General features: G+C 43.4%; 1 protein-coding gene across 3 annotated transcripts in view; it reads left to right on the forward strand.

Moving 5' to 3' along the window:
- Positions 1 to 23,718, forward strand: part of CLUAP1 (clusterin associated protein 1) — a 55,798-nt gene that overhangs the window by 19,921 nt on the left and 12,159 nt on the right. For all 3 annotated transcript variants that reach the window (XM_053364648.1, XM_053364646.1, XM_053364647.1), the window contains 4 exons: positions 4,469 to 4,552; positions 8,198 to 8,331; positions 11,050 to 11,191; positions 22,951 to 23,023. In XM_053364648.1, the coding sequence (XP_053220623.1) occupies positions 4,469 to 4,552; positions 8,198 to 8,331; positions 11,050 to 11,191; positions 22,951 to 23,023 (433 nt within the window). The remainder of the gene's footprint in view (positions 1 to 4,468; positions 4,553 to 8,197; positions 8,332 to 11,049; positions 11,192 to 22,950; positions 23,024 to 23,718) is intronic.

Here is a 23,718-nt window from a genome sequence, read left to right on the forward strand (position 1 = left end):
TCTAGGCAGGTAATGCTTCATCACCTCCTTGTAAATACAGCAATCCTGCAACTTATGTTCTTTATGTTGCAGGCTTACTATACTCTTAAAAGTGCTCCTTTTTCTTTCGCCTCCTCCTCCCCCTTCCTCTTCTTCTTCTTCTTGGCACCTGATAGTTTCTGAATTGAGAGAGTTCCAGAAATGAATCATTATTTATATAGCAGATAATAGCTGCTTGCTCCTATGCAGAAACCACCACTGACACAGGGTGAAAAGCAAGGAGAAAGCTTGCTTGAGACTGCCATTTCTAATCACAGGACCTAAAGCTATGTTCCCTCCACTGTTCTCTTCGGCCAAGATGTAAAAAGAGATAAATCGGCTTAATTTTTGAATCTTTTCCCTTCAACTTTTGGGGGACTTCTTTGCTGTTGTATCCTTCCTTTGCCTGCAGTGTGATTCAACACTGGCAGTATTAATAACACCTGCTAATAGCATCTCTGTGGGATTGTGTACATGTTAATTGTTTTAAAATGATTTTCCTCCTTTGCTCATCAGCGTTAATTTTACACTCTGCTCCCCTGATTTCTAATTAGCAGTTGTTTCACAACATCATGGTCCTAGTAAACAGTAAGCAACAATTTTTGCAAGTGCTTCCTTTCTGTTAATCAATTTAATATTCATAAGATATATCTTTCAATTTTAATATTCATAATTGTTCCCATCTCATAGCTGTTCTCCAGTTGTCATTCTCCCTTGTGTCTGATCTTGCAAGTCAGACCATATGTTCTTAAACTTCCCACACCAACTTTCTTCTTTATGATGTTAAACTACAAAAAGAAAGCTATGGTGTACTGTAAGACAAATCCAATGCACATTTTTGCAGAAGTAAATTTTCATTCAGCAGAGGTTATTCCCAGGTAGGTTTGTGCATAGGACAACAGCTTTACAGCCTCTTCTTTTGCAGGCTTTCTCAAAAGTAAATCCTATCCCTTCGGTGCCACTTACTTTTAAGTTTGTGTATATAGCATTGCAGCCTTAGATTCTGCTAGTATCCACAACTGCTGCATGAAAGGAGGCTGAGTTTTAAACATATTTTCTTAAATGTTATTCACTTATGTCTTAAACTCATCAAGTGTTGATTTACGATCATATTTCTAGGGTAGCTTCATTGTACTGTCGTTTCTGTAATCTCCACAGAGGGTTCCGTCAAGACTTAATCACTACTATTTCCCCCCTTGATCTGACTGCCTGTATGCATTTCATGCTGAGAAAGATGTTCTCATTGTCCTGTGCTCCCTTGGTAATGCTCAAGGGATATAGAACATTCCATATTTTAAAAGGGCATTCTGTCCACTTGTGGGCTGCTTAGCCCAATCAAAATGCAGAGACTGTAATCTCAGGCTAGTTATACTGGAATAGCATGTCGTGGCTGTAGCAATGAAGTATTCCATCTCTTGCTGTCTTGGACTAAATGTGTCCATTCACATGCCATTTTATTTTTCCTCTGTGGAGCTATGAACACTTGCCAAGGGAAAACAGTTTTGTTTACGCTGTCACTTTCCAGTTGCCTCCAAGGTGGCTTGCAACTAGGAATGAGGTTAAATTCAATTCAGTTTGCATCTAAAGGTGAACGTATTTAAATGTACACTTCCCGAAACAATACAAGAACCGAAACGTAGTCATTCTTTGCACTTCTCCAAATATTGCAATGCAGTTCTCCAGCCAAGTAATGTATACAAAAATACATATACTCAGAGTAAAGTGTACATGTGTCTATGTATATATTTGTGAAAATAACATACAAAAGTGCACTACATTAGAGGAAATTGCTTTAGAAAAACATGTATATTGGGGAAAATGCATACAAAAAGGTGTCTATTGAGAGAAATTCACACAAAAATTCTGATAAACACAACACATATGCAGGAAGCTGCCTTATCCCAAACCAAATCACTGTTTCACTTTGTGCAGTATTGTCCACATTGACTGGCCATGATTCTTCCCAGCCTTATGCAGAGGTACCAGTTAATGGAACCTGGGACTTTTTGCATGAAAAGCCTGTGTTCTGCTGCTGAGCTGTGGACACATCCAAAAAAACACAATGGTTCCTTGATAGTCATTCAAGGAACATAGGAAATTATATTGTCAGACACATTGGCACATCTAGCTCAGTACTACCCAGACAGACTTTCAGTGGGTCTCCAGAGTTTCAGACATCAGATGGAATAGCTCAGTTGGTAGAACATGAAACTCTTAATCTCAGAGTTGTGGGTTCGAACCCCACATTTGGCAAAAGATTCCTGCATTACAGGAGGTTAGACTAGATGACCCTCGTGGTCCCTTCCAACTCTACAATTGATTCCTCCCATGCCCTATCTGGAAATGATAGGGATTGAACCTGGGACCTTTTGTATGCAAAGCATGTGATCTTATCCCTGAGCTTAAGCCACCCTACCACAGTGGCTATCTGTTGTTTTGTGCATCTGGGGAAAAGTTTTAAAATTGCACTCCATGTTGTGTATTAAAAGTGCCATATGCATTATTTAATAATAGTTCCTGTGTCTGCTTGAAATGCCAGTTTGTCTGAAACTTGCCACCTCTTCGCATTGTAATATGAACTGCACTTATAAATACTTTTGTGTTGTTTCAAGGAGTTTTGCAAGACAACCTGATGTACGAAAAGTCCTGTTGTTTGTAAATGCAGAGCTGTTATCTGCTTCTTCCTTCTCCCTGCTGGCCACAAAATAGATTTCTCTCCCTGCGTTCAGCACATTTCCTTCTTGTGTGCTGGTAGTTCTTTCTAAGAATCCTTGGGTATTTTACGTGAAATGATTGAGTACATTAGAGCAGACTCCTGGCGGCGGGGGTGGGGGGGGAATCCTGCATTTCCTGTCATTGCAGTCTACATTTCTTCCTTGGCCAAATCACTTGCTGAAATTGATTGAGGCACTGAGGCTTTTGGATGCCATATGTGCAGCCAGGTTTGACTGCTTGCGATGAGTAATGGGCTGTAGTCATTGCTTTGACAAATAGCAAAGAAAAGTTGGCTTTGAAGTTTAGACCTGCCAGAGTTGGAGGAGAGCTGCTCCTCAGGACACAAGGTCTAGACTTGAGTACATTCAAGATCTAGCAGCTAGAGGTTGCAACTTTAATAGCTTAAAGATGCGCCTGATTTAATTGGAAGCATTTTTGAATATATATAATTGTTTTAATAAAAATACTTATAAAAGCTGCAGAATGCAGCCATTCTCCCTTCTCATACACAGAAGGGGATGAGAGACTGTGACTAGCCTGAGGTCACCTAGTGAGCTTCATAGTTGGTCTTCTGTGTCCTCATCTGACACTCCAACCACTGTACCACCACCACCAGGTCTCTTCTAAGATGCTGCTTGCTCAGGCCAGTGTGGCATCTTCTGGGGAAAAAAAAGTACACGTTAGGCTTCAGAAGTCTTGCTTTTACACCTATCTAAATTTAGTTGAAGGATTTGTCAGCTAGAACTTCATCAATTCAATTATTTAATCAGATTGTAGCCATATTAAAGAATATATAAGGAAAGCCCTGCTGGACCAGAATAAAGGTCCATCTAGTCTAGCATCCCCTTTTCCACAGTGACTAATCAAAAGCCTCTAGGAGCTCTCAAGCAGGGAATGAAGGCAACATTCCTTCCCTTCTATTGCCTCTTATCTGTTGGTATTCAAAGGTGAATTGCCCCTGGATTATGAAGTTCTGTTTTAGCTATCCTGGCCAAAATAGACCTCTCTCCTCCATGACGCTTCAGGTTGCGTTTTTTCGGTTTACGGACGTGCCGAAACCTGGAAGTACCGGAACGGGTTCCTTCCGGGTTTCGGCAGTCATGCATGTGCAGAAGCGCTAAATCGCACTTTGCACATGCACAGAAGCGCCAAATTGCAACCCGTGCGTGCGCAAACATGGCGCTGCAGGTTGCAAACGCTGCAGGTTGCAAACGGGCTTCCCACACAGATCACGTTCACAACCCCAGCGTCCACTGTACCAAGAACAAACTTAGTTGGTCTCTAAGGTGCTACTGTACAATTTATTATTATTATTTTATATTTCGATTGTGTTAGACCAACATGGCTACCTACCTGAATCTATTAAAAAGGAGTTAATGATAAGAAGACTACTGATCTAAGGGCTGTTGTCTGGGGCAGGAAGGGAGCTAAGAGGAGCTCTCAGCATCCAGTCAACATTTTGTCATAAATCCCCTTAATTTTAATGAAACTTGCTGCTTAGTTGGCAGCTTTAATGGCTGCCAAGCCAGAAAACATTTTAACACTGGACCTTTGTTAACCTTCTTAATGGGCTCCAGTTCTGTGAAGGCCTTTAAGCTGTTGGTGCATAAATATTAGACTACACTCCATTTGTTATGCAAATCACTTTGCCAAAGCAGTTCAGCTGCCTGCCATTCAATGAATATTAATGAGAGGCTCAAACTTGGAACTATTTCTTGTGGGTTTTGTCTTTCAGGAAATAAGAACAGAAGCAATTGCCAGACCTCTGGAGATAAATGAGACTGAAAAGGTGATGAGAGTTGCCATCAAAGACATTTTGGTAAGGATGGTGGTCTTTTTAAAAAAATGTTTTATTCTGTGGCTTTATTATGAATCGGTTATCTTGTTCAATACTATCTTACTCTGTTTTCAAGTTCTTTTTTTTTATTCCTGAAACTTCTGTAGATTCTGTGTTCCACAGATCAGAACCTATGGCAGATATGTGTCTTGGAGGGTGTTTTGGAGCAGGGAAGGAGTGCATCAGCCTTTCCATACCTGCTTCTTCCAGTTCATCCTTCCTTCCCACAGTTTCCCCTTTAAAATGTTTTTAAATCTGCTAGAGTCTGTTACATGCATTTGTATCTAATGTGTGGTTAGGTAAAGGTAAAGGGATCCCTGACCATTAGGTCCAGTCATGGACGACTCTGGGATTGCAGCGCTCATCTCGCTTTACTGGTTGAGGGAGCTGGTGTACAGCATCTGGGTCATGTGGCCAGCATGAATAAGCCGCTTCTGGCGAACCAGAGCAGCACACGGAAATACCGTTTACCTTCCCACCGGAGTGGTACCTATTTATCTACTTGCACTTTGACTGCTAGGTTGGCAGGAGCAGGGACTGAGCAACGGGAGCTTACCCCGTCGCGGGGATTCGAACCGCCAACCTTCTGATCGGCAAGCCCTAGGCTCTGTGGTTTAACCCTCAGCACCACCCACATCCCACGTGTGGTTAGCCCCCAGTAATCTTTGCAACATCCCTGTGAAAATAGGCTAGCATATTCTTCTACCTATAGTTTACAGGTGTTGACCTTTGGCTGAATGACAATAGCTTGCCTAAAGCCACCTAGTGGACTATACATGTATAACTAGGAAGAGAGGCCCTGTTTCATGACTATAACTTGAAATATATTGTAATTAAAATTTGATATGTACATCAGAAGAGCTCTGCTGGATCAGGCCAGTGACCCACCTAGTGTAGCATCCAGTTCTCACAGTGGTCCACTAGGTGCCTTTGGGAAACCTGCAAACTGGACCTGAGCAGAACAGCACTGCTCTCTCTCTCTCTCTCTCTCTCTCTCTCTCTCTCTCTCTCTCTGTTCTTCCACCCCACACCCACCCCGCCATAAAGTACAGTTTCAAGAAACCACTCTGGCCCCATTTTTCAGAGTTCCCTGGGAAGAGGGATTGGCTGTTAAACCACTCTGGTTTAATTATAGCTCTGTGCAGACAATGGGGTCTCCAAACAACTCTCAGCACTCTTAACAACTACAGTCCTTAGGATTCTTTAGGGGACGTCGTAACTGCTTGAAGTGGTATGATACTGCTTCAAATGCGTAGTGCAGATGGGGCCCTGCTTTCATAGCTGCCTGAACTAGTGAGTCCAATCAATAGTAGCCATCTGCTAGAGCAATCCCAATTGGTGCTTAAATGTCAAAATAGTCCTTCTTTGCCAATTAATAATTCTGAAAGAGCAAGGTTTTCAAGGTCATCAGTACTTTGATTCTGTGCAGCACATTTTTGTATTTCCTTTCTCCCCTTCCCTCCCTGTTTTCTTGATTTCCTTTCATCCTTTTGATTACATTTGGGTTTGTGTGGGAGAGAAATGGCTATAAGTGAGGCTTTTTAAAAAGGCCCAAGCGGTCTGCATGTTCCCTTACACACAGCACTTCTGAATGAAGATTTATCCTAAGCAGCTATAAACGTTGGCAGAGGATTAAAACCTGCAAACAGTTGTTCCTTCGCTTTTGTATTTGCAGACAGCACTCCCCAGAGCTGATCTTTCCTATTTTCCTTCTCAGGTATCCACAAGGGAGCTCTTGCTTCTTTGTATGTTTGGTAGAAAGCACATTATTAATCTGATAGCAGGGTTGCACTTGGACAATGATGTCAATTTAATGTAAAAGTAATTATAAAATTTCCTTAAGCATTTTTGTTGATAGTACTGGGGTACAACTATGCAGCGGTGAGATCAGGTTCCCTACAGCTCCTTGGTTAAACAAAAATAAAGCTGAATGGTTAGTACCGCTGTGTTTTAGCAGCTGCATCAGTATAAAGTAGCTGGTGCATTGTTAAAAGGAGAGTTTTTCCCATGTTGGGATCATTTAGGACCCAAGTACGTTGGATTTGTAGCATCAACAATTTGCCTTGCTCACTTTAATGGGGGTCTAATCCCAGCGGCCTCCACCTCAGATTAAAATTGCACGCAGAGAATCGGGAGTTTGAGACAGAACCATCAAGCCTGTTTATGGTACATAAAGAATGAATTAGTACAGATAACAGAAATAACTTGGGTCTGGGTATTCTCTTTGATTATAAAAGTCCTGGCTGCACAACAGGTTTCTGAATCATGGTGTTACTAGTTGGCCGGCTTTTAGGGATGGAACAGGGGTGAGGAACCTCCCAGATGTTGCTGGCCTCCAGCTCCCACTATTCCCAGCCAGCATAGCAAGTGTGCAGGAATGATGGGGTTGTCGTCCAAAAACATCAGGAGGGCCACAAGTCCCCCATCCCCGGTGCAAAGACTCCAAACCAGGTGTCAGCCTGCACTTGGAAACAGGCATCAAGAGAGTCACAAGCAGACAAGGACCCGGTACAAAACAGGTGCATAATTGGCTAACCAGATGATTCTGGGAAGCTCACAAGGAAGGGATGAACCCTCCCTATTAATTACAACCCTCCCTATTAATTGCCTCCAGCATTTGGTATTCAGAGGTGTACTGCGTCTGAACATATGAAGGTTCTGTTTTGCTAATATGCTTAGAACCAAAGAGCTGTGGAATGTTTATTTGTGAGCAGTTCGAAGCAAGCAGAAGTGGACTCTGCCTTCCTCCTAAATGGGACTGGTCCTGCTCTGAAATATTCCACATCCAAGTCTGGCATGTTCCTTTGAATTATCCTGGCTATCACTTCTAGATTCTTAAGGCATTTGTGCGCTAGCCCAAACTTTTCTCAAAATTACTCATCCTTATCCTAGTAAGTTCTTGTCCTGTTTGTGAGTTGTAGCACTCTCTCTCTCTCTCTCTCTCTCTCACACACACACACACAACCCAAAAACAAAAACCCTCCAGCATGACTTGGAAAAAGTCAGAAGAGCAGATGCATAAAATTTCCCCTTCTCATGACAAGAAAAATGAGAACAAATGCAGAATAAACTATGCAAACAGTTCCTGTTCTCATTGTTTATATGCCCTTATATTGGCGCAGAACGTGTGCTGCTTTGGTATATAATTTTTGTTTATAATTGTTTTACATTTTAATCCCACCTATCCTTCAAGCATCTGCTTTGCATTCAGAAGATCCCAAGTAGGACTGGGAAGGTCCCCTGCCTCAAAACCCAGAGAGCCACTGCCAATCAGTGTAGACATTATTGGGCCAGAATGACCAATGGTCTGACTCAGTATAAGGTAGCTTCCTAGGTGATATGCATGTTTTTCCACCTCCACCCCTACCTCACTGCTGTATTTCATGTTCACAACAATTCTATGAGGTAGGTGAAGAGAGGGAGAGTAGCTGTGACTTACCCAGTGAGCTTAGTGGCTGAGTGGAGATTTGAACACGGATCTCCCTGGTCCTAGTCCAATGGCTCTTTAGCACACACAGCCATAAATATAACCATCAGAAAATGTGGCCAGAACAGAGCTAGGAACTAAAAATGTCATCTGGTGATTCTGCCAGCAACTGTCACTCATCTTTGCAGTATCTCCTTTAGGAGCAGGTCCAGAAAACCAAAGACATGCTGAGCAACGTGGCATCAGATGAAACCAGTTTGGAGGCCAAGATTGAAAAGAGGAAATTGGAGCTGGAAAGAAACCGCAAGCGGCTACAGACCCTTCAGAGTGTTCGGTAACTACTGGCGTACTGTTTGTCCCATGAGAAATGAATATGCAGAGTGTTAATGTGCATGCTTAATGCCTAGTGCAGTGGAGAGTGAAGCGCTTGCAATGAGCCTAAGAAACTCTCTTGTCCAAGAAGTGCTATAAGTATTGAGGCCGCAAACACACAAGCAGAGGCTCTTACTTGTAAGTAAGAAACAGATATTTATTCAGGCAAGCAGTGGAACAGGGTCAGCAGCAAGAGGCACGATTCAGTGCAAGAAGTTCAAAAGCGACAAAGATGTCTCGACAAGTTTCCATGTCCTTCCCACTAAGTTTTTAAAGAAGAGGCATGGTGCACTCACTCTCAAGACTCTCTTGCCTTGTGGGAATGTTGACATTGCAAATGCACATTCCGTCAGAGTAGGTGGGTTCTGCTCCCATGTGGTTCTAGGCAGCAAGACTGCACCCTGCTGTTCAGGCCCTTGTTCAGTCACTGCTGCCTCCTCTTTTGCTTCCTTCCCTTGGCTGATCAGAGCTTTTTCCATCTTCCACTGAGGCTCTCTGCTCTAAGGGAAGGTCAGTGGGGAAAGCCAGCATCCCTGCTCTCGCATCCAAAGTGGCTGATGTTTGGGCAGAAAGAAGAGATCTGCTCCAGCCCAGTTTTCCCCCATTCAGCCCTTTCCTCTGTTTCCTCCTGCTGCTCCTGGATTAGAGCCTGCCAATCCAAGGTTATTCCCGACAGCACTCTCGGCAGTAGAATCACTTGCTACCTGCTAATGTACACTCTCTAATTGCAATTATGTAATTATCCATTTTTCCAGTCATTTGACCGTTTGAAAACGGCTCAACATTTTCCTACTCTGAGCATCACTTGATAATTGAGTTTTTAAAAATGATTTGTTTTAAAAATGCACAAAAACAAAGTTGTTAAAATGAGATTGAATCTGTGGCATTTGACTGTTTGTTTTTAAAAGAAACGGGTTCATATTGGAGAGGTCAGTCTGTAGTGACCATACAGCCGATTTTAGTTTTTTTAAAAAATGTGATCCTTCATGGCATATCCCAGATGCATATATAAGAGTGAAAAATAATAAAGAATGGGGGAAGGTGTTTTCTTTTGTTTTCTTTTGTTTGCTTGGTGCCTTTTTTCTGGAACTTTGAGTATTTGGGTGTTTTTGTGTTTTTGACTGTGACTTCCTCAAATGCAGCTGCAGACTCATGGGCTAGATATTTAAATCACAAAATGAAAGCTGGTTTCTAATGTGTTGTAGTCAAGGATCTGTGGGACTTTATGCAGGCCAATAAACCCTTCCTATCAGGCTTCTTTGGGACACGGGTGGCGCTGTGGGTTATACCACAGAGCCTAGGACTTGCCAGTCAGAAAGTCGGTGGTTCAAATCCCCACGACGGGGTGAGCTCCCGTTGCTCGGTCCCTGCTCCTGCCAACCTAGCAGTTTGAAAGCACATCAAAGTGCAAGTAGATAAATAGGTACTGTTTCAGGGGGAAGGTAAACTGCGTTTCCGTGTGCTGCTCTGGTTCGCCAGAAGCAGTTTAGTCATGCTGGCCACATGACCCGGAAGCTGTACGCCGGCTCCCTCAGCCAATAAAGCGAGATGAGCACCGCAACCCCAGAGTCGGTCACAACTGGACCTAATGGTCAGGGGTCCCTTTACCTTTTTATCAGGCTTCTTTGAACTATGGATCATTAAAAGACAAGTGAGCCAGTTTCTCCGTTAAAAGTTTTATGCATGTTAAGATACCTTGAAGATTGCCTCGTCTCATACCATCCTGCCTACTTCTTAAGAACAGAAGGAGAGAACCTTCTCCTTGGTCCACTTAGGATGGAATCACAGTTGGGTGAGACAAGAGAGCAGGCCTATTTAGTGGTTGTACTCAGATTCTCTCACTGTCTGCCTTCTCCTGCTTTGACCAGATTTATTAGCTTTACCATACATGCAACATCCCAGATGTTAGCTAGCCAAGAATCTACAGAAGGAAGGGTGATACTGTTCCAATTCTGCCAGATTATCATTCTGGCTGCAGTTAACAAATAAGCTGTCATTTCTAAATCATCTTCTGGTTTACTGCCCTTTAGATAAGGATCTCTTGGGACATCATAACCTAGAAGTTTTTATTTCTGATAATACTAGATTCCAAAATATCTGGATTTTTGTATATCACCACATAATGTGGAATATATTTGCCTCAAGTGTTTTACATATCCAACAATCACCTGTAGTCTCTGGGTATATTTTGTTCAATCTCACTGGAGCCAAAAATGAATGAATTTATAATATATTTTTTAAAAAAAATTAAGTGAAGCAAGATCTTTTCCCCCAAATCCATACTCATTTCTCTTCTAGAATTATTATCAACATGCTTTGTTGCTAGTTAACTAGATGTTTATGTCCAGATGGTTCAAAATCAATCAAATCTTACTTAGGACTCCCTTGACATAGTTTTCAGATGTAATTAGGACCTCACATTTTGTTGGCTCTCTTAATGAACCATGAATCCATAATAATGGATTAACTGTATTTCTAACTTGGAAGATATTGGAAAAAGAGTAGTTGAACATATTCTAGAATTGGTTTAACCTGATAAAATGTTTTAAATGTTCCCAGAAAATATTTCGGAGCTGGGTGGGAGATAAGGTAGTGCTTGAAATCCCTCAGTTCATCACACAGCTAAAAAACCAGAACTCACAGATTCTCCCATGTTCCTTTTTTCTTGTGTCCCCATCAGCCCAGCTTTTATGGATGAATATGAGAAGATTGAGGAGGAACTGCAGAAACAATATAGCTGTTACCTGGAAAAATTCCGTAACCTTACATATCTGGAACAGCAACTGGATGACCAGCACCGAATGGAGCAGGAGAGATTTGAGGTGAGGGTTCTCAAATATTACATGAACTCCTTTATCTTTATTTCTACCCCACATGCTTCTGTATGCATTTCTGCAGTTTTGTCTGTATTTATCCTCAAGTGTGCACCAACCATAGCTGTTAACCATCCTCTATTTGGCGGGAAACTCCCTTATCCCAGCGCCGTGTCCCGCTGCTGTCCCTTATTGATGATGTCCCTTAAATTTCCTGGGTTTCAAAGGAAGCAGCTCCTCTCCCACCCTCCCTGCCAGCAAGGGAGGATGGAGGCTCCAACTGTGTTGCTTGGCTGCTCGGCCCGCCCCCCTCTGGCCTCCTCTCACCAGCCTTGGCCCTCGGGAGCCCCTCCCCACCGGGACTGGCGGGAGCCTCAGGCCCTTCCGCCACCATCCTCCTCGCGGCCGCCAAACTGAGCGTCTCTGCCTGGGGCCTCCCCTCTGCCCGTTGCCGCCACCACCGCTCCTGCTAGGCCGTACTGTGGCTGTGCCCCCGAAGGACCCGGATGAGATGGGCATTGTTGAGGAGCCTTGAGAGGAGAGCGAGGGAAACCATAGAGAAAGCAGTTCAGAGGGGGGGGGGAGGCGGAGGCAGAGGCATGGGCAGGTGTTCCAAGGGCTAACCATAGAGGGGGAAAGCGGAGGAAGGACCGCAAGCGCTTCTCCCATAGATTTGTAGCGGTAGACTAGCATAGATGGTCTGATCTGCGGGTTTACTTCGGGCGCTATTTCTCCCCCCCCTTCCTCCCGCCCCACCTGATGGAACTGAGAGCTGCAGATGGAGCACGAGAGAAAAGATACAGAACTGCAGCAGCATCTTCGTAGCTTGGACTTCATTTTGCGCGAAAAGTGGTTGCTGGTTGTAGTTATTTAATTGCAGTGTTTCATCAGCTGGTGTCTTGAACAGCAACCTCTGGAAACAAAGGGCTAAAAACCGGCGCTGCTCTCCCAAATTATCTGTTCCCTTTTAACTTCGCATTTCAGCTGGTTGACTAAAATCCCTTATTTTGGCTGCTGATCCCTTATTTTCAAGGCTGCTGGTCCCTTATTTTCAAATCTGTAAGTTGACAGCTATGGCACCAACCCAGGTTCCAGTACAAAATTTTTCTAAACTTTGAGGCTTGCTTTCTTGTTTTCTGTCACTATTTTGGGGGCTTGACCCATTTGCTTATGGTAGAATCCGACTGCTGTTACCCATCTGCCCAGGGTTGCTCTTTTTGCAAGGAGATATACAAAGACCAAGAAAAATAAAACATAGTTATAAATAAATAAATTTAAAACTCTTGGGTGAAGACGGATGTAATTTTAAAAAGTTCAGTCATGCGCTGAGCACAGTTTCCTCCTGCCTGTGTAATTTGCATGAAAGGTATACATGGCAGTGCCTTGAATACTAGTTGAGTCATCTTGCTTCCTTGCTTCAGATGGTCTGCCCAGTATGGTCCGCCACATGTATTTTGATTGACTTGTCTGTCATTTATTTATTTTATTTTAATAATAACTTCAAACATTGGTTTTAAAATTTCAGAAATGCTCGGGGGACACAAGTGTGTGTGTGGTTATAATGGGTTAATGACTTGGTATGCATGAGCCAATAGGCACTATTCACAGTTGCTCTTCCCCATTCAGGGTCTGCAACATTGAAAACCTGCCCATTGACAGGTGTTGTTGTTTTTAAGAAGTGTGTCATAACAGAAGAAGCACCATGGACTTCAAAAATCCTCGCCCTGTCTCACCCCGCTTTCTGAACCACTGCAGATTTATGATTTAGTGCTGTACACAATGGGAGATCAAGGCACAGTTCTAAAAGGGCTGTTTCTCTCTTCCTTTCCTCTTCTTCCTGACTGTCCTTTCATCACGTTTGCCAGGACACTTTGGTGTCAGATTAACCCTGCCTCTTTGGAATATGTGCCGCTTGCTGGGAGTCAAAGAAAAATAGGACTTGAAATCATAAATAATTGAATTCCAATCTTTGCAACACCCACTCATCTAAATAATCAAATGGCTCATTGATCTTTGTATACTGACTTGCCTTTGTTCCAGTAAATATGTCTTTTGCAATTATTGTGCAGAGGAAATGATACGCTTTGTGCCCCCTTTTTCAGAATTTCACTCAACAGCATGCTAAGACAATGGCAATGACTATGTGGTTAGGTTAATCTGCTTCCCTGGGTTCTTTGGGTATTGATGAATGAGCTGGTGGACAAATGAATATTTATCAAGTGAAACTGTGTTCCAGCCTAAAGAGCATCATTGAGTAATTGGCCTGTAATCTCTGGAACACTTGGCAGATGCAGCGGCTTGTCTTCTCTGCTGTTGTTTCACAACTAATGACATCGGGTAGGTTGTGTTTCATAATTGGAAAAGTGATTTAAAGACTGAAGAAAGGTTTTCACATTTTAATTAGTGCAGCACTGTGGATGCCATGCAGCAGCCTCTTAAAACTACCCCCTCTTCCCCACATCCCCAAAAGACAGAAGGCCTACAGGTCTATGTAATATAGCAGATCTTTGTCCACAAGATTCCTGCTCTTATACAAGCACTAGCATAGTCCTTGGAGGGAAATATGCATGTCTAACCATGTTGTTGTTAAGAAAAACAAGAATAAAAACAACCTAAAATACAACTAATGACGCGGCTGGTGCTGTGGTCTAAACCACTGAGCCTCTTGGGCTTGCCGATCAGAAGGTTGGCGGTTTGAATCCCCTCAATGGGGTGAGCTCCCGTTGCTCAGTCCCAGCTCCTGCCAACCTAGCTGTTCGAAAGCACGCCCAAAAGTGCAAGGAGATAAATAGGTACCACTCCTGTGGGAAGGTAAACGGCGCTTCCGGGCGCTGCTCTGGTTTCGGTGTTCCGTTGCACCAGAAGCGGCTTATTCATGCTGGCCACATGACCCGGAAAACTGTCTGCGGACAAACGCCGGCTCCCTCGGCCTGTAAAGCGAGATGAGCGCCGCAACCCCAGTGTCGTCTGCGACTGGACTTAACTGTCAGGGGTCCTTTACCTTTTTACCTTTAAAATACAACAATATGCATAAAAGTGCAAACCCAACTCAGTGCCACTCCACTGAAAATATGCAGAGAATTAAACTCCAAAGGCCTGGCTGAATAAAAGCAGATAGTGAAGGAGCCCAGCGTGCCTCTCTGGGGAAAGCATTTCACAACTGGGGAGCCACTACTCAGACGTCCCATTCTCTTTTCACTACCCTCCTCACACACAGAGAGAAGGGCATCAGCTGAAGAACACAGGGTAGTGCTGTGCTACCGTATCCCTTGAGAGGAAGTGGCAACCTAGCTTGCCCAATAGTAGTAAGCCTATCTCTAATAGCTAACTTGGGCCATGGAGCAAAACTGGAGGCAATGAAAATGAGGGTAGTATCTGCATGCTTGGGTGAAGCAAGAAGTAGGTAGAAGTACAAAAAGAAAATATCTCATGAAAACTCAAAAAAAGGGCAGTCTAAGGGAGACTGAGGATGCCCAGTAGCTTCAGGGTGTTGAACATCAACTGTAAAAGAAAATCAGAATAATAAGGAATGCCTTGCTTTGGAGGGAGTAAGTGACTGGAAACCTGATTAGGAGCACTTCCTCTAGAAGAGGGAATACGCTGCGACACACCCCCCCCCCCCAGATCCCACTTGCTTCTCTGAATCTCCATTTCTGGTGGTGAGGTGGGGGCAGGACACAGGGTTTGCAAGGGGGAGGCTCTGTGGGTTTCCCATAAGCATCTGGCTGGCCACTTTTGGAAACAGGCTGCTGGGCCAGAAGACCTTTTGCTCTGGTCCAGCAGGACTCTTCTTACGCTCCTGGGGACAACAGAGGCCCAGAAATGCCAGTCATCTCCCGCATTTCCCTGAAGGCCCCTGACCATCTGCGATTCATGCCGAGTGCTGCCATTCTCCTTCAAGGAGGCAGCAGGAGCTGTAATTTAAATTTCCATGTAGCGCAATCAATCCTGAAATGATTAACTCTCCTTTGTGACGCTTCTATTGAGGAGAATTCATTACAATTAAATTCTTGTGTACAAATTGTTCCTGCAGAAGCTTGGCTTGGGAAAGCTTGCGTGTGCTGCCTATTGGTATCTGAGTTACCATTCATTATGCAATCGTGACATATCTTAACTGCTGAGAAGAGTTTAAATCCCAACTTGTCATTATGGTCTGCTAGTGAAGCATTCTGATATCGAAGCACCAGCTGGCCTGCGGTCAAGTTAACCGAGACAGAGGAGGGAAAACAAAAACTTGTTAAGCCATGCTACACTCGCAATTATTTTTTATTGTGCTTGATTTTTGAGTGCTTTTATAAAGGTGGCCTCTTTCAGTCCTTGTTAAGGCTAACCGATGCTGTAGGTGTGAGCAGGCACCAGCGCTGTCCCCTTAACACCATGTGAAGAGCTTCATTAACTACAGACCCTGAAATTTGGGGTCCCCTCCAAACCCCTGCTTTCAGTATAAATTACAGACGTACTTCGGAAGTCAAACAGAATCCATTCGACTTCTGAAAAGTTTGTAAACCGAGGTGCAGCTTCCGATTGCACAGGTGTGCCTTAAACAATAGCAGAATATACAAGAGTAAATTGTGATATTCCTTGCTGGTAAAATATTTATTTATAAGGCTCTAAGAGGCCCCAGCTGCTCTAGTAATTTCTTCATCTGACATAATTTGATAAACTATATACACTGATCATGGCGTTCACACCATGGACTCATCCACATATTTACATAAAGACCATGCATGGAAACCAACGCATCAAATAAACTAATACAATAGAACTGTAATAGGCCAGGAGAGTAGCAAATGAGCTTTTATTGAATCATTACAATTTGTACTTTCCTTAGGTCCAGAGAGAGAAGTAAGCAAATAAATATGAGAGCAGTTGAGGCAATTTCTATTACAATGTAGGCACGGTTGAGTTAATTGGAGATGTCCCAGATAGGTGGCTTTGTTTTTTGGTCATTGAAAATGGGGGACTCATTGTTTGAAGAGTACTCTGTTAATACACCATGGTCTCTTGAAGGGCCTTTCTTTTCTTTTGCCCAGTGTTGTCACTTTGTTTCTTCCTTCCTTAATCTCCCTCCCAGCCATAATTTTGAATTTCTCTTTGCTATTGAATGTGCATTGTGCTCCAGTGTGAAGATTTTGAGCTCCTGTTAGAAGGAAATTGGCATTTCCCCCTGGACATTGTGCTTATCTGCAAGCTGTTAGGACAAGATACCAGGCAGGATTAATGTCTCCTGCTCTGGAACTGCTGACATAGAGAAGGGACTGTTGAAACTTGAAGTTCCTGTTGATAGCATCATAAGGATGCTGCACGGTCAAGGACTCTTCTTGTGCCATTGTGCCCAGGACCTTAGGGAATAAAAGGCTGCAAGAAACACATAGGTTTAGAGCTGAGATGGGGAACCTGTGGTCCTCCAGAAGTTGCTGTAATAAAACTCCAGCATCCCTGCTGGGATAACATGCTGACTGGGGTTGGCAGGCATTGGAGTCCAACAATACTTGGAGGGTCACAGAGCTCCTGGCTCACCTGTCTTTCTGAATATAGCCTTGTGAAGATACCAAAGGCACACATCTTTGTTGCTGGGATTCAAGAAGCCTTTGCCCATCCCTTCTTTTCGGTACTGTGCTCCACCTAGCTCAGGATCTCAGACTGATAACAGTTTTCATCACAATATTTTAAGTGAAGTGTGTACCCCCTCCTTAGAATGGGCAGACATTGTGACTTACGCAACATGAAAGGGTGGGGGATCCAGTGTACAACATTATTAAGAATGAGGAATACAGACGGAATTTAGACGAAAAACGCAATGCTTTATTTAAGAGCATAAGAAGAACCCCTGCTGGATCAGACCAAAAGGACCACTTAGGTCAGCATCCTATTCTCAAAGTGGCCAGCCAGATGCCTATGGGAAGCTTGGAAACAGGGCAATCGGTATCAGATGCTCACTGGGTCATCATTTTCATAATGAAACTGAAAATTCAGTGCAAAGCTGGAGAAGTGGGGTTTGCTTCCCATCTTTCCCTCTTATCTACTGCCTCACAGAAACTACAGTGAGAGATACGGTGAGATTTGTCATCACTGGGGTGGCAACGTTCTGGGACCGAAGTCAGTGGCTCACATTGCTAAACTTGAAAAAGCAAATGCTAAGGAACTGGCCACTAAGCTTAGACAGATGTATCAGATTTGCCTCAAATTCTTCTTTGCTTAAAAATAAAATACTGGAGGGTGGGGGTGGAGAAAGGCTTTTAAAATGTTGCTGTCAGGTTCTAAACCAATTCTCTTAAGGTAACACTTCAGATTTATTTAAAACATTTTTATTTTGCTCCTCAGCTGAGAAAGTCTCCTAGAGAACTAACTGAGTCCTTCAGACATACAATCTAAGAAAAATATGATGCAATAGGAGGAGACATTAGGGAGGGAAAAGGAGAAAAAGAAACATAGACACAAACTCTTAATCTTGTAATGATCACTGAAATGAAAAGATTTCAAGGAGATAAGGAGGCAAATGTTGCTGTTTTTTCAGCAGAGGGCAAGAAAATTCCCTGTAGTCCCATCTCTCTTCCTCTGCTATGGCCTGATGGGATGGCTGTAATGACATATTGCAATAACCAACAGCAATATTACCAGAGCATGAATAATTGCAGGAAGGTTTTTCTCTCTGGTGGATATGGCCTGATGCCTGAGGCAGATGATGCAAATAGGTTCCAAACGTTGGAAAATATAAGAATTAAATGAGAACTTGCTGCTTTTTTTAATGTGCTCTCAAATCTGCTGCCTGAGGTGGGCTGCCTTACCTTGGCTAATGGTGAAGAGAGCTTGAAAATGGTTGCGCACTTGTGTCGGGAATTTCTCCAATATGTTACAGAAGTTTCACTTTTTTCTGCCAGCTGCATGTCAAAATTCATTTAGTTATATATTTTAAAAAGTTGACAGGGTTGTTGACTACCAGATGAAGTAATCAGTCATGATGCTCATTAATTCCTTCAAGAACACGGGGGGAAGAGTGTTCAACTACAGGCTAGGAAATATCATTTTAAAATTAAAGACTGATTTGTAATGATTTTTTTATAGCGTAAGTCATGATCAGTCAGAGGACAGGATGCTGTGCAAGTGTTGAGCCAGTTGTCTTTCTAAAAGGCCCTTTGCTAGGCAGGGATTGTAGTTTGGTGACTGCTTTGCACAGAAGAGGAGGACCCAGGGTCAGTTTCTGGCTTCTCCAGCTAAAACAGCATCGCCCAACCTGGTGCCCTCCATATATTTTGGACTGCAACTCCCCATCAGTCATACATTTCCCTGTATCAGGAAAATTTTAATGTCTAATGTTTTGCTATTTTTATGTGCTGTAAGTCACCAAGAGTGGCTGGGGAAACCCAGTCAGATGGGTAGCGTATAAATAATAACATTATTATTATTATTTTATTATTGCCAGCAAAAAAGGTCCAGGGACGTTTTCTTGGCAAGTTAAAGTCATGTGTCATGTATGATTTGAGAAAACCCAGCTCCTCAGAAGTTACCTTTTACTAAGCCAAACTGTTGGTACATATAGCCAAGTATTTGCGGGGGGCGGGGGAGAGAATGACATAGCTTCTCTGATGCCTTCTGAAAGGGTAGCTTTCTCTGACTTGTGAATATTGAGTTTGAAGTATTATTATTTATTTATTACATTTGTATACTGTCCTTTATTCAAAGATTCCAGAGTGGTTCACAACAGAAAAATACAAAATAAAGCATACCAAATGCTTAGTAAATCAAAAAAACCCCATAAAAACCCTTCCACAAACACAAGCCTGGATGGAGGCTAGGAAAGGATATGTAGAAAACAAGTCTACTGAGAAAAGATAAGATTTACATTTCTTGCTCCAATAAATTTGCATTTCTTTTTTACTGCAGATTTATTAAAGAAAGCAAAAGCGCAGTTGTCATCTCACATTCACAATAAAATAAACATCAATATGTCCATCTTAAGACACACATAAAGATTCATAAATGTCCTACAAATGTCAAAACAGATATCCAAAGGAAGTTGGTGTTTGAAGAAAGTGCTTTCAACTGTAGCAAGGGCATTAAGGACTTCAAACCGTTGCATAATAGATAGTGAATATTTATCCTTCCACGCTCAAGGTATATGTCTCTTAGCAACTGCAAGGGCTCATAAATTCCATTTTTGTTGTCCAGTTGTTAGTCCTTATTTTGCAGGAATATAACTTAAAGTACACAAACATCTGCAGATATTTTGCCAGTACAAAATTGATACAGACAGCAACTTCAGACCAAACAGGGCATTTCAGGGGAAGCCCATATCATATTCCTCAATGAGACATTTCTAGCATTACACCTCTAAAATGCATCTGGATTAGACAACCCCTTCATACAGAGCTGCTGTGGAGTCCAGTATACCCAAAATAGGGGGTTTTTTTGCTGAATCAGTCAAAAGAAACATGCCATATAGATTCTACAGCAGTTTTCACATCCAAGCATAGAGAAGACGCAGGGAACAGTAGAAAACTGCCATCCAAAGTCCTGCCGACAAGATAGAATTTGGAATAAATGCAGTAAATGGTTTACATTCTAATCGTATTTTAATTCTGCCTATAGAAGTCAGATTGTGTTGTGGTAAGCAGAATGTTTTCAATGTGGACCTGAACAGGTTGTGGATGTCCAAGGCAGCAGAGGCTTCACTGGGAATATCATTGGTTAAACAATGCTGTGCCTTGCAGAGCTTGTTTAGCAATAGATCATCAGCCTCCTGCTAACTGATGGCATGTTTTTCACAGTACCCTTCCGTAGCAGCTGCTATTAGACTCTTTGGAAATAGCTTTGCAGACGCTCAGTTCCGTTCTGCTTCTAAGATCAATACCCCCCTTTTATAGCTTTTTGCAAAATGATTAATTGCCTCTGGGTCCTGTACTCTCCCCACTCTGCCCCCAGGGGTGACATTTGGAAAACTATTAATTAGTATCTGTGACAATGGGAAATAAATGGATGCATTTACCATTGTGGTAGACAGGGCTCCCAAATGCTATGTCTAACACTTTCTCGCTGGAGACTCTGTCTGTCGTGATATTGGGCAATCTGTTGTGCCTATTGGAGCAGGAGTGAGATACAAGGAAATCATCTTAAGATTTGCAATCAGTTCAGTTCGGTGCAGAGCAACTGTAGCTAGTGGGCTAGTGTAACTAGATGGATTTCTTTTGGTGGCTTTAAAAGAGGATTAGACAAATTCGTAGAGGCTGCCAACCATGATAGCTATGCTCTACCTCCACTATTAGAGGCATTATGCATCTGGAAACCAGTTGCTGGGACTCACAAGTGGGGAGAGTGTTGTTGAACTCGGGTCCTGTTTGTGGGCTTCCTATAGGAGGGGGGCATCTGGTTGGCTACTGTGAGAACAGGAGGCTGGAATCGATGTGCTGCTGGCTTGATCCAGCAAGCCCTTCTTATGTTGTCATTCCAGGATTGCTTGCAGAGGCAATACCCATGGATTCAGATTATAGAATTATGGAATTGCAGAGTTGGAAGGGACTTCAAGGGTCATCTAGTCCCACCCCCTGAACATTCCTCTTCCCTTTCCTCTCTCCCTCTGTGGCAGGGGTCAGCCATTGGTAGCTGCCCAAGTTGAGATGAGCCAAGGGATGCCAAGAAATGTCCCAAAGCCAAGAAGATTGTGTGGCTTAGGCAAGTCCTGGCCCCAAAGGGTACCTTTAGATAGCCCTTTCTGTCCAAGCTGGCCCAATGGACAGGAAGGGTAGGTATATGAAGAGGCCTGCAGGATCAGGACAAAGACCCCTTTGGCATATAGCATTCTGTTCCCACAGTGGCCAATTAGATGCCCATAGGAAGCCTTTCTGCCCTCCTTTCCTATGTTGACTTTCCTTTTTATTTTTCGTTTGTTGCTTTAATTGTATTATACAATTCTAAAAGAAAACTTCTTTTAAAAAAACTTTACGAAAACAAATACAATAAATTATGAAATCCATCCAATCTGTTTTGATGAGTGGTGGTTTATAAATCATCTAACAAGTAAATTGAGCCCTGGTGGGATCCTACACAAGCTGGCAGGAGAAGGGTCTCGTCCTGTTGGGTCCCAGCCTCCTTCCTGTTTGTCACCCAGTGAGAGAGAAGAGGTGGCGGGCACAGAGGAAGCAGGAGGGTGGCAGATCTTGCACTCCTGTTCTCATTCGTTAATTGCACATCTCCCCCACCACCCCACTCCCTCTGTCAGTGAACAGTCAGTGAACTACCCGCAAGGTCCTGAACAGTATTTGTGGGCTAGAGCACACATAAGTTTGCTTCTCTCGACCATAGTTGGAATCAAGGAGTAAGCAATGTAAGAAAATGTGTTATGGTAAGAAACATGAGCCTGTGTGCATCACTCTGGAGCATGTATTCTACCCTAGGCAGAGAAAGCAGCAAAGTTCATAGAACTGGCTGCTTTGCCATATTGTTGTCGGCATAATAGTGATGAAATTGCTTTAAGTTTTTGACCTTTGAAGGATATTTCCCTTCCTAGATTAATTGCATAAACCCATGTGCAGGTGCTTTGAGTGTACAAGTAGTCACAGAAGCACTTGGAATACATTTCCAAGTGTTGTGCATGGCTTTAGGGTATAGCTCTTTGTTTCGTTCTGCCACAGCAACTGTACAAAGAAGTGTAAAACCAACACAACTGGCAGTGCATATCTGAATTTTTACTTGCTGGCTTAAAAAAAGCAGACTAGTAAATAAAAATGGAGGCTGGAAGCACTTTCTCCTCTGCCCTTGTCATTCTGCTCTTCTCCCCCACTCCCTTTAGTGGGTGACGGCACTAAAAAGGGGTCCTTACCCTTCCCTTTAAGGGGGACGCGGGTGGCGCTGTGGGTAAAACCTCAGTGCCTAGGACTTGCTGATCGTATGGTCAGCAGTTCAAATCCCTGCAACGGGGTGAGCTCCCGTTGTTCGGTCCCAGCTCCTGCCCACCTAGCAGTTCGAAAGCACTCTTAAGTGCAAGTAGATAAATAGGTACCGCTTTATAGCAGGAAGGTAAACGGCGTTTCCGTCTGCTGCGCTGGTGCTGGCTCGCTAGAGCAGCTTCGTCACGCTACCACGTGACCCGGAAGTGTCTTCGGACGGCGCCGGCTCCCGGCCTCTAGAGCAAGATGAGCACGCAACCCCAGAGTCGGACACGAGTGGCCCGTACGGGCAGGGGTACCTTTACCTTTACCACCCTTCCCTTTAACATTTACCATTGTGCTTTGCTGTGCCACAAGGCAGCACCTCTGAGCTGGCTCCAACTGCAAATGAAGTTGGCAGACATGACTGGAACGAGCTCAGGAGGTGCTTCTTCTAAGCAGGCTAGGGATAAGGACCAAAGTTAGCCCAGTTAGCTTTCATACTGGTTGCAGGGAAAGTGGCTTTACTTCCCTCATGGCTAGCACACACAAAAATTGTATGGATTCTCATAGACAGTTGATTAACATTTGTAGATGTTCTTTTATTGAACCAACAAGTTACATAAAAAGCGTTTTAGTCTACTGAACCTCATGGAATAATCTTCTGGCACGAATCAAAGAGGAGTGTGCCCAGATTCAAAGGTTTGCAGCACTTTTGAACAGCTAGAGTTGATCTAATTTAGAGAGAAACTTATAGTCACTTTTTTTAAAGTCCCATTCTATGGAACTAAGCTGGCTGCAAAGCCTTTGATATTAACCCAAGCAACAGCTTATGTCTTGTTACCCTCCTGAGCGGAAGCATGGTGCAGCTGCCTTTCTGATTTTGATGTTTTCCCTTCCCTGCAGGAAGCAGAGAACACTTTGCGCTTGATGCAGAACAAGCTGAAGGAGGAAGAGAAGCGCTTGCTGAAGAGTGGAAGTGAGCTCTGTTTGTTAACTTTTTCGGGTGTCTGCAGACCCAGGGTCCGATGCAGTTTGACCCTTTCCATTTGCATGTCACCATGGTCATTTGGGGTGGAATCTAAACACCAGGCAGGTAGAGAGGCATATGGAGCTACAGCAGTTTTCTCTTTCTGCTTGATTGTCCTGTCACTCAATTTACTATTTTCAAGGCAGAATGGGAAGTCAAGACTGTATGTTGTCTGTTCCCTCCCACCCCACCCCATTTCAATGATGGGAGCTTTGGGTAGGTCATGGCTGCTTACTGTCTAAATATCTATCTCTGAGCCCCAAATCAGCTGCATTATGGGTAGCATGGTGGGTAAGCCCTATTACTGTTAGGAATAGAGGTGAGTCACTTTCACTTTAACAATGTAGTATTTAGCTGCAGGGGGGGTTGGACTAGAGGACCCTCGCGGTCCCTTCCAACTCTACAACTCTATGAAGCAGTTTTGGCTTGCTGTATGCTAATAATAGGGGATTTGTTGTATTATTTATTGACTGCTGCCCATTTGACTGCTGCCCATTTACTGTGTAAAACATAGCTGTCAAGTGTCCCTTATTTGAAGGGACAGTCCCTTATTCCAGCGCCATGTCACGCTGCTGTCCCTTATTGATGGATGTCCCTTAAATGATGCCCCTTAAATTTCAAAGGAAGCAGCTCCTCTCCTTCCC

This window comes from Podarcis raffonei, chromosome 14 (assembly GCF_027172205.1).
Source record: "Podarcis raffonei isolate rPodRaf1 chromosome 14, rPodRaf1.pri, whole genome shotgun sequence".
Lineage (NCBI taxonomy): Eukaryota > Metazoa > Chordata > Lepidosauria > Squamata > Lacertidae > Podarcis > Podarcis raffonei.